The following is a 12,235-nucleotide window of genomic DNA, read 5'->3' as shown; positions in this document are numbered from 1 at the left end:
GAAACATAAGCCTACAGATAAAAGGAGTGAAGCCCCATCAGTATGAACCCAAAGAATCTACTCCAAGGCACCTCATGGCCAATCTTCTGGAAACTAAAGATAAAAAAATCTTGAAGGCAGTGAGGGAAAAGTGATTCTTCACCTATAAGTGATGAACAATTTGAATATCAGGGTATTTCTCATCAGAAACCATGGAGGCCAGAAGGAAGTAGCACAATATTTTTCAAATGCAGAAAGAAAAAAAAAGTAAACCTAAAATCCTATACCCAGGGAGAATGTCTTTCTGAAATAGAGGAAATCAAAACACTTTCAGATTAAGGGGGGAAAAAAATTGCCACTAGTATACCTACCCCAAAAGAGCAGATAAAGGAAATTCTCTAAACAGAAGGAAAATTCTTTTTTTTTTAAGGAACTTGGAACATCAAGGAAGAATAAATATGATAAGCAAAACTATAGGTAAATATAATAGGCTTCCCTCCTCCGTTTGGGGGATTTAAAGGCAGATGAGGATTCTATACATGACTTAAACTGGTAAAATGATGACACTGGTGGTCTGGGATAAATTATGTATATATAATGCAATTTATAAATCAATCACTAAAGATGTTGCACAATGAGATACACTCAAAACACTAGAGAAAATTAAAATGGAATTCTAAAAAATGTTCAAGTAGCCCACAGGAGGACGGGAAAATGTAGAAGATAGAAAACAGAGAGAATAAAAAAAAAATTAAACGACAGACTTAAGCCCTAACACATCAAATGTAAATGGTTTAAGTATACCAATTAAAAGACAAAGAGTGGGTGAAAAACGTTAACTATATGCTATCTGCTAGAAATTCACTTCTAATAATATAGTCAAATTGAAAGTAAAAGAAAAGATATATCATGCAAATATTAACCAAAGCCAAGCAAGAGTGGCTATATTAACATGAGATAAAGTAGACTTCAGAGCAAAAAAAAATTACTCTAGACAGAGAAAGACCTTATATAATGATAAAAGTGTCCATCTACCAAGAAGACATAGCAATCCTAAATGTGTATGCATAAAAATAACAGCGCTACAAAATATGAAGCAAAAACTGACAGAAATGAAAAGAGAAATAGATAAATCCATGATTATATTTGGAGACTTCAACACCGCCTCTCTCAGCATTTGATTAGAACTATACAGAAAATCAGACTACATACTACAGAAGTTGGTTAATAGCATCATTAACCAATAGGATCTAATTGACAGTAATAGAAGACTTAACCCAAAACAGCAGAATATACATTCTTTTCAAGTACCCACACCAAGACAGACCATATGTTAGACCATTAAACAAATTTCAACAACTACAAAAGAAGTATACATCATGCATAATGTGTTCTCTGACCACAATAGAATCAAACTAGGAATCACAAACAGAAAGAAAACAGGAAAATCTCAAAACACTTGGACCCAAACAACATACTTCTATATAATCCATGGGACCTAGAGGAAAGATCAATGCAAATTTTAAAACTGCATTAACATGAATGAAAATGAAAAAAAAAAACTTACCAAAATTTGTGGAATACAGCTAAAGCAGTGTTGAGGGAAATTATAGCACTAAATTAGAAAAGAGAAAAAGTCTTAAATCAATAATTCACCTTAAAACCTAAAAACAGAAGTGCAGAATAAATCCCAAGCAAGCAGAAGGAAGGTAATATTAAAGATAAGAGCAGAAATCAATAAAATTAAAAGCAGAAAAAAGCAAAAAAAGTAGAAAAAAATCACTTCAGCAAAGAGCTGGTTTGTTCTCAAAAAGATCAATAAAATTGAGAAACCTCTAGCAAGTCTAAAAAAGTAGGGAAATAAGAAAAAAAGCTACCAATATCAAGAATGCAACAGGTGATATTACTACAGACATTACTAATGACCTTGCAGACATTAAAAAAGATAACGGAAATACAACGAACATCCCTACACACATAAATTTGGCAACTTGGATGAGACAGACCACTTTCATACATACAAAAATAAAAATTACCACATTTGAAAAGTTCTGTAACTATTAAAAACATTGACTCTGTAATTTTAAAACTACCCTAAAGAAATCTATAGGTCCAAATAGTTTCTCTGGAGAACACTGCCAAACATTTACATGATTAACACCATACACATTATCTTCTAGAAAATCAAAGAGAAGACCTCCTGATTCATATTTTGAAGCTAATGTTATCCTGATACTAAAACCAGACAAAGACAGTACAAAAAGGAGAAACAAAGCAAGCTACAGACCAATGATCCACATGAATATATAGACATAAAATTTCTTTTTGTTTTGGGGGGGTTTAGGTATTTTTGCTGTGCGTGTGTGTGTGTGTGTGTGTGTGTGTGTGTGTGTGTGTGTTTTAAGTAAGTTCCACACCCAACGTGGGGCTTACATCACAACTCCAAGAGCAAGAGTTGCATGCTCTACTGCCTGAACTAGCCAGGCGCCCCTAGACACAACATTTTTAAATAAAATATTAGCAAATAGAATTCAACAACATATAAAAAGAATTATGTAACATAGGGAGAGGATATTTCAAGGGTGTAAGTCTGATTCAATAATCAGTAATCAGCCCATATAACCCATCATATTCACAGGCTAAAGAAAAAAAATCACATAATCATCAACCAATGCAGAAAAACATCTGAAAAAAATCAATACTCATTCATAATGAAAACTAGGAACAGAGGGGAACTTCCTCAACTTGACAGAGTATCTATGAAATACCTACAGGTAGCATACTTAATGGTGAAAGATTGAATGTTGTCCGCCTCAGATTAGGAATAAGGCAAGGATGTCAGCTCTTGGCACTCTATTTCAATATAATACTGGATGTTCTAATCAGTGCAATGAGGCAATAAAAGAAAATGGGCATAAAGATCAGAAAGAAAGAAATAAAACTGAACATATTTGCAGATGAAATTATTGTCTACATAGAAAATCCCAAGGAATCTATCAAAAACTCCTAGACTAAGTGATGTCACAAGTTAGGTGATCAATATCTAAAAAGCAACTGTATTTCTATATGCCAGTGTGAACATGTGACACCAAGATTAAAAATAAAACAGCATTGGGGCGCCTGGGTGGCTCAGTCGGTTGAGCGTCCGACTTCAGCTCAGGTCACGATCTTGCAGTCCTTGAGTTCGAGCCCCGCGTCGGGCTCTGTGCTGACTGCTCAGAGCCTGGAGCCTGTTTCAGATTCTGTGTCTACCTCTCTCTCTGACCCTCCCCCGTTCATGCTCTGTCTCTCTCTGTCTCAAAAATAAATAAACGTTAAAAATAAATAAATAAATAAATAAATAAATAAATAAATAAATATAAAACAGCATTATAAAATTGTACTAATGTGTATTATTAGTATGCCACTTATTTCATTTTCTAGGATTTTGTATGAGATTTTAATAAAATATTTCTACTACTAAAAAAATTAAATAGCACTTAAAATCACTTTTAAAAAAGGAAATACTTGGTATAAATCTAACAGAACATGAACATGAGTTTTATGTTGAAAACGATGCAATGCTGATGAGAGAAATCAAAGCTCTAAATACACACTGTGCTCATTCACTGGATGATTCAATGTAGTAAGGATGCAGGTTCTCTCCAAACTGATAAAAGGTTTAATACAATTGCTGTGAAAATTCCACCAAGATTTTTTGTAGATATAAAAAAATATTCTAACATATGGGAAGTTACAGGAAATAGAATAGCTAAAATAATATTGAAGAAGATGAATAAAATGGAAGGAATTAGTCTACCTGACTTCAGAACTCAATGGCCTCTGTAATTAGGATTGTAGTATTGGTGAAGAGGAGACAAATTGATCAACAGAGCCAAACACGCAGAAATAGATCCACACAAATACACCCAAGTGATTTTTGACAAAGATCAAAAGCAATTCAATGGGAGAAAGCTTTTCCAACAAATGGTGCTAGAGCAATTGGACATTCACAGTAGGCAAAAAAAGACCTTGGCCTAAGTCTCACGCCTTATATAAAAATTAAGCCCAAATGGATCACAGACTTTAATGTAAAACTATAAAAATTTTGGAAATAGATAGGAGAGAATCCTTGGGACCCAGGGCTAGGCCATGAATTCCTAGACTTTGACACCAAAACAAGATCCAAAAAAAAGAAAAATTGATAAATTGGACCTCAACAAAAAATAAAACTTTTGTTCTGTCAAAGACCCTGTTGAGGGAATCAAAAGAACAAGCTGCAGACTGGAAAAAAATATCTGCAAAGCATCTGACACAGGACTAGTATCCAGACCATAACAAAGAACTCCTAAACTTCAAGAATACAAAAGCAAAAATCCCATTCAAACATGGGCAAAAGACATGAAGAGATATTTTATCAAAGATGACAATCAATTGGGAAATGAGAAGATGTGCTTATTAAATGAAACTACCCTAAAGCTGCCTTGGACCAGATACACACACACAAGTTAACTACAGATGGTTAGAGACCTACAGGTTTATAATCTCTTCTTCAACCTCAGAGCACCTCTGTCTATGTTGTAGTGAATAAAAGGTGAGAAATATGTCCTTAGCTACTTCTCCATTTCATGCTAACGAGAAAAAAGATAAGATCATATGTTAGAAAGAAATTCAAACCGGCATCTCCTTCAACCTCCTTTTTCTTCACCCGCTTAATCCTCTTCTTCAGGACTTTCATGAGAAAATTAGTAAATTTATTGTTTTCTCCAAGAGCTGCTTGGAAACCAGCATAGAGTGCTTTTTCTTGGTCCTGGAGCTTGGTGATTTCATTCTTTTTCTCTTCCATCTCTTTAAGAGTTTCATTTATTTTCCACTAAATGAACAAAAACAGGAACAAGTGATAGAGTATTTCTGATAAACCAGGCTCAGAGAACAAGGTATAGTACAATGTAAGGTTACAATTCACAAACATTTGGAGGGAGAAAAGACAAGAGAGAAGGATTAGAACAATGGAGGGAATTAAGCTGAGAAGATGAAGAAGGAAAAGAAGAATCAAGTCCCCTCCGTAACTAGAGGATACAGCCAGCCAGCACTCTCCTGTCCGTTCATACTTGCATATCCTGTTCTTCTTTGTCTAATGAATTAACACGCTCTTGAAGTATGTTCTCCTGTTTTTCAAAATTCTTGAGGAGAAGCATTTCTTGAAATAATGTGACATGGTGAAGGTCAGATAATTTCATCTGAATATCTAGTTTCAGTTTCTGATGCCTCAGAAGACGAAGTTCTGCATCAAAGGTGACAATCAGTTCTTTGATCTGAGGTGGAAAAAGATTTGAGAGTATATGAAAAGTTAAGACCAGGTAACTGTATTTTTAAAACTACCTAAAAATACCAGTTTGTTTAGGTAAAAGCATTTTCTCATTATACCCTTATTATGGAGAAATAATTATATGGGCTCATGTGGCGTGTATGTGTAAGTCTTACAAATCAACTTAAGTGGTAGGGATTCTGTAACTATAGTCCTTCCAGCTGTTTCTTTACCATTGATTAAGCCATTAATTGAGAATGCCCTTCTTGCTGTACTGTATGGTTTAAATCGCAGACTATGAGCTCCTTGTGCATAGTGTTTATATCTGCCTCCACTTTACCCGACAGTATCTCTACAGTGCCTCTCATACAGGAAGCACTAAATATTTCCCTCAACTTCTTATTCTGAAAATTTTCAAACATTTTAAAGGTGATTTAATTTTATAGAGTTGGGCTGAGAACAAAGTACTCCCCAAGCCCTGGTCTAAACCTTATCTCACGGCCATCCCAATGATTTTAAATTCTTGGTTTTGCTGATCGTGGCACAGCTTCCTCCTCACCCTATCCCGAAGGAGAGGAAGACATCAAGAGAGAGTCCCAAGGTCTGGTTCTCCTGAGGAAACTAGTACCATAGGTAGAAGACAAACCATTCCATGTTTTTCATCAGTCTGTGAATCATGGGGATCCTCAACAGTCAAAAACCTGTAATGAGTGAGGGCCCAGCATATGGCTGAAAAAAATTAAGAGATCTGTAGTTTGGGAACAGTGAAACTACTGCTAGAGAATTTGAGAGCTTAAAAAAAAAAAAAGAGGAGTACCTGGGTGGCTCAGTCAGTTGGGTGTCTGACTTCGGCTCATGTCATGATCTCCCAGTTCGTGAGTTCGAGCCCCGCGTCAGGCTCTGTGCTGACAGTTCAGAGCCTGGACCCTGCTTCAGATTCTGTGTCTCCCTCTCTCTGTGCCCCTTCCCTACTTGTGCTCTCTCTCAGAAAGAATAAATGAATAAACTTTAAAAAAAAAAAGAAGAAACCTTTTAATTATCTATGGTTGTAGACTAAGTGGGCTCCTCTTTAATGTTTGTTCAACAAATTTGAATTATTTTGATATTTATTTCAAGGCAGGACTGTATTTATTTTAGTGTAACACCATTCTGGAACTGTACCACTTAAACACATAGGTGTTCACACTTGTTTTGCTGTCACTTATCTGATAGTCTATAAGCTTAATTAGGATAGAGAATATGTCTGGCTAGAGTACTGTTACATCCCTACTACCTAACTACCACTATTCCTGCGCAAAGAATGTCCAATGCATATGTTAATACCATTAATACATTAGCTACAATGAAATCAATCAAACTCTTTATTGAATATCTACCATAGGTCTGGCATTTCCTAGACACTGTAGGCAAATCAAAAGATGATTATATGTGGCCTTTCTCTCAAGAGCTGTGAAATCTAATTTGCAAGACAAAAATAACACATTTGAGCACTGAGTGATATACAGAATTGTTGAATCATTATATTGTACCCCTGAAACTAATACAATATTGTGTGTTCATTATACTTCAATAAAACAAAGAATACACATAAAACAGCAAGAAACATAAGTGCAAAACCTGAGGTGCTACTTATAGGTGCACTTGGAGCTTAGAAAAAAGATGAGTATGTAATGTGGACAGAAGGTTCTGGAGAAGATTTGGAACTGTGATGAGTTTTGAATGATGACTCACATTTGAAAGGAAAGCAATGCAAGTAGAAAGAGGTAACAAAGGAAAAAGCAAATATAAAACTGAGAATGGGTTGGGGAACAGAAGCAGGGAGAGGGAGGAAGAGTAAGGCTGGATGAAGTACAGATATTGGGTGAAGAATACGTTTGGGAAACTTTCAGGGGTTCCTTCACAGGGTGGAGCTGGACAGACATTTAGGAACAAAATTCTACGCTGCTGGCAGCAGAGAGCTGTCTATCTGGGAAAGGTCCTTTTCCTTCCAGATTTAGAGCACCTCCTATACAACTGGCCCCAACCTGATCTTGTTTCCTAGGAAAAAAAATAGGTGCCATTCCAGCTCCAGAACAATTTTGAAGCCAGTCATCACCATGAACACTCCCACTAATGAGGCAAATCACACATTAGAGAAAGAGAAGGATGTAAAAACCAGAGGGAATCCCATTTTCTCTGGAAAGTTTTTAAATTGTGTTCCATCCATCATCTGAAAGCTGCTCCATCACTTGCCCTTTACCAAGACTTGAGTTAGATGCTGATTAACATGGATTTGCTCTTAATTCTTAGCTTTGCAGAAAGCAAAAGGTTTAAAAGCTCCAATGTTCTTGGGCAGAGGGCAATGATTTCCAGAAGGCCAGAGATGGGGAGGAAGCCAAGCCTTCAGTGGGCTGGTCAGTGAGAAAGATTATTATAGAGAGTGTGTACACACACACACACACACACACACACACACACACACAATAGATCTAGTTCTTCCCTTCTCCTCTCTTTCAGCTTTAAAAGGCACAGTTTCACCCCTTACCCTGTTGGTCAAATACTCTTGCATGTACACATGCTTAATCTCGTCTCTCTTCATAATCTCCAGCTCTAGATCAATTGGATCTGCTTTTTCAAATTCCATTAACTTTGGAGTATCTACAATGAGTGCTAATGCCCTTGATGATCTAGACAATGAATCTCTTGTTGTCAAATCACCATCCTTTCCAGAAGAGAGTTTGAGAAATCCTCCACCTGCGCCTGTAGACTGTCTCTGTTCCAGTTCAGAGGGCTTTTCATCCTGAATTGTCATACGCTCTTGCTTAAAATTTAGGAGAATTTCCTCATCATAGTGAAATCTCTTTTCTGGAACTTCTTCTGGGTGTATCTGAGGGATTTCAGGAATAGGGATGTGCTTGGATATGTGAAGAGTTGACTGAATGCTCTTCAGTTCTTGCACCAGGCACTGTATTTCCTCAATAACAGCCACTTTAAGATCTCGAAGAGAGAGGATGCATTTGTTCATGTGCATTTTCTTTGAATGGGCCTAATAAAAAGAACAGAAGGAAACAAAATGACAACCCAGTTTGAAATATGATTTCTGTCCCTTGACAGGTATCCCTAGTAAAAAGCCAAAATAAAAATTTTGTTATCTAATTATATACAGGATTATTCCTATTCTCTACTAAGTTACTCTTTTGTCTAACTTTTAGGCTGTTTCCAATTTAGCTTCTCCAAAAGAGGAAGACAGTATGGATGTGACCTCTGGTATCCCTCGGCTGGCCTGTAGGGCTAAGTTCTGCTGTTCTCTTCCCACCATCCAGGGGAAGTTCTTCCTGAAGGCTTGTACTCAGCCAAAACTTAGACAGTAAAAGCTCATTCTCTGGTCAGGAACACACACACATAACTGCCCTTCCCAGATGGAAACTCAAATTCCATTGGCTGAGACACATTTACGGTTGCCTACTTATGGCTAAACTACAGTTTAGCCTATATTTCTTCTGTATTTTGGCTACATTATTACTGTTATTTCTTGTGCAGGCACAAGAATTGCAATATCATAGCACACCAAGAGATTCCAGGATACTTCCTTTGTTCCTGATCCACTTATCTAAGCCAAGTTGTGGCCCCTACCTCAAGCCACAGGAGCCATTGCTCCCTCATTACGAGCTGTTTCCCCACTCTTTGTTTTCAAAATGTTCTTACAAGAGCCTATAGGCACATGCCACCCTAATCCTGTATACAATTAGGTAACAAGATGGTCCAAAGGCTATTAAGAGTTACTTTGCATAAATATACAGGTTAAAAAAAATCAAAATATACTTCTCCAAATTGACAGTAATTCTGTATTATTCAGGAACTTTAACAGCCAACTCACATCAATGGATACATGACCCAGATAGAGTATCAATAAGGAAACAGTAGCTTTGAATGACACATTAGACCAGATGAACCTAACAGATATATAAAAAATATTACATCTCAAAATGGAATACACATTCTTTTCAAGTACAAATGGAATATTCTCCAGGATAAATCACATGTTATGCCACAAAAAAAATCTCAATAAATTTAAAAAGATGGAAATCATATCATGCATCTTTTTTGACCAAAGTGGTATGAAACTGGAAACAAATTACAAGAAAATATTAGAAAGAACATAAATATATGGAGGTTAAATAACATGTACTCAATAATGAATGGATCAACTGAGAAATCAAAGAAGCAGTAAAAAAAAAAATACATGGGGACTCATGAAAATGAAAAAAACAGTCCAAAATCTTTGGAATGCAGCAAAAGCATTTCTAAGAAGGAAGTTTATAGTGGTAGAGGCCTACTCAAGAAACAAGACAAAGCTCAAATAAACAACCTAATCTTACACCTAAAGGAGTTAGAAAAAGAACAAAGCCAAAAGCTAGTGAAAGGAATGAAATCATAAAGATTAGAGTAAAAGTAAATTAAATAGAGACAAACAAAACAAAGCAAACAACAATAAAAGATCATTAAACCAGGACCTGGTTTTTGAAAAGATAAACAAAAGTGATAAACATTTAGCTAGACTAATCAAGAAAAAAGAGAAGACTCAATAAATAAAATCAGAAATGAAGGAGGAGAAATAACAACTGACCTACAGAAATATAAGTTATAAGAGAATATTATGGAAAATTATACTCCAAGAAATTAGACAACCTAGAAGAAATTAATAAATTCCTAGAAGCATATAACTTTCTAAAACTGAAGAATAGAAAATATGAAGACTAATTATTAGCAATGAAATTGAATGAGTCATCAAAAAACAAAAGTCCAGGCCCAGATGGATTCGTAGGTTAATTCTACCGAATATTGAAAGAAGAGTTAATACCTATTCTTTTCCAAATCTTCCAAAATATATGAGGAAGGAAAGCTTCTAGGTACAGCCTATAAAGCCAGCATTACCCTGACATTAAAACCAGACAAAAATCACAATAATAATAATGAAAACTACTACTACTGCCACAGGCCAATATCTCTGATGAACATAGACACAGAAATCAATAAGATATTAGCAAACCAAATTCAACAATACATTGAAAAAATTATTCACCATAATCAAGTAGAATTTATTCTTGGGGTGCAAGGGTGGTTCAATATTTGGAAATCAATGTCATATATCACATTAATTAGAGAAAGAATTCACACTATATGATCATCCCAATAGATGCAGAAAAAGCATTTGACAAAATTCAACAACCATTCCTGATAAAAAATCTCCCAACAAAATAGGTTTATAGATAACATACCTCAACATAATAAAGGCCTTATATAAAAAACCCACAGCTAACATCATAACTTGATGGTGAAAAACTGAAAGCTCTTCTTCTGAGATCAGCAACAAGACAAGGATGTCCACTTTCACTACTTTTATTCAACATAATACTAGAAGTCCTAGCCACAGCAATCAGACAAGAAAAAGAAAGAAAAATGCATCCATATTGGTAAGGAAGAAGTAAAATTTTCACTATTTGTAGATGACATGATACTGTACATAGAAAAAACCCTAAGGACACCATCAAAGAATTACTAGAACTGGTCAATTAATTTTGTAAAGTTGCAAAATAAAAAAATTAATATACAAAAATTTGTTGCATTTCCATATCCTAATAATGAAGTAGCAGAAAGAGAAATTAAGAAAACAATCTCATTTACAATTGCACCAACAAAAATAAAATACCCAGCAAAACTTAACCAAAGAAGTGAATACTTGTACTCTGAAAACTATAAAACATTGGTGACACAAATTGAAGAAGACACAAATAAATGGAAAGATAGTCCATGCTCATGGATTGGAAGAATTAGTATTGTTAAAAATATCCACACTACCCAAAGCAATCCACAAATCTAATACAATCCCTATCAAAATATGAAAAGCATTTTTCACAGAACTACAACAAATAATTCTAAAATTTGTATGGAATCACAAAAGACCCCAAATAGCTAAAGCAATCTTAAGAAAAAATAACAACACTGGAGGTATCACACTCCCAGATTTCATGATATACTACAAAGCTGTAGTAATCAAAACAGTATGGTACTAGCACAAAAACGGACATGTAGATCAATGGGCAGAATTGAAAACCCAGAAATAAACCCACACTTATAGAGTCAATCTATGATAAATGATGCAGGAATATACAATAGGGAAAAAGGTAGTCTCTTCAACAAATGATGCTGGAAAATTGGACAGCTACAAGCAAAAGAATGAAACTAGACCACTTTCATATACCATAGATAAAAATGAACTCAAAATGGATTAGAGACCTAAATGTGAGACCTTAAACCATAAAATTTCTAAAAGAAAACATAGGCAGGGGTGTCTGGGTGGCTCAGTTGGTTAAGTGTCCAACTCTTAGTTTTGGCTCAGATCATGATCTAACAGTTCATGAGTTTGAGCCCCACATGGGGCTCAGTGCTGACAGCATGGAGCCTGCTTGGGATTCTCTCTCCCCCTCTCTCTGCCCATCCCCTGCTTGTTCTCTCTCTCTCTCTCTCAAAAATAAATAAATAAACTTTAAAAACTTTAAAAAAAATAAAGAAAATACAGGCAATAATTTCTTTGACATCAGCCATAGAAACATATTTCTAGATTTATCTCCTAAGGTAAGGGAAACAAGAGCAAAAATAAACTGTTGGAACTACACCAAAATAAAAAGCTTTTGCACAGCAAAGGAAACCAGCAACAAAACTGAAAGGCAATCCAGTGAATGGGAGAAGATATTTGTAAATGATATATGCAATAAGGAGTTAACATCCAAACTATATAAGGAACTTATACAACATGAAAAAAAATCCAATTAAAAAAAGGGCAGAGAACCTGAATAGACATTCTTCTAAAGGAAACATACATATGGCCAACAGACACACGAAAAGATTCTCAACATCACTAATGATCAGGGAAATACAAATCAAAACTACAATGAAATATCATCTTATGCCTATCAGAATGGCTAGTAA

General features: G+C 35.4%; 1 protein-coding gene across 5 annotated transcripts in view; it reads right to left on the bottom strand.

Annotated features, from left to right (window-relative positions):
* CFAP44 (cilia and flagella associated protein 44) overlaps positions 1-12,235 on the bottom strand; it is a 161,625-nt gene that overhangs the window by 25,756 nt on the left and 123,634 nt on the right. For all 5 annotated transcript variants that reach the window (XM_047875515.1, XM_047875511.1, XM_047875512.1 and 2 more), the window contains exons 26-28: positions 7,791-8,291; positions 5,070-5,273; positions 4,636-4,831 (exon numbers count right to left, since the gene is read on the bottom strand). In XM_047875515.1, coding sequence (XP_047731471.1) covers positions 4,636-4,831; positions 5,070-5,273; positions 7,791-8,291 — 901 coding nt within the window. The remainder of the gene's footprint in view (positions 1-4,635; positions 4,832-5,069; positions 5,274-7,790; positions 8,292-12,235) is intronic.

Source organism: Prionailurus viverrinus, chromosome C2 (assembly GCF_022837055.1).
Source record: "Prionailurus viverrinus isolate Anna chromosome C2, UM_Priviv_1.0, whole genome shotgun sequence".
Lineage (NCBI taxonomy): Eukaryota > Metazoa > Chordata > Mammalia > Carnivora > Felidae > Prionailurus > Prionailurus viverrinus.
Note: the sequence above shows the minus strand (reverse complement) of the source record. Positions and strands in the feature narration are given on the sequence as shown.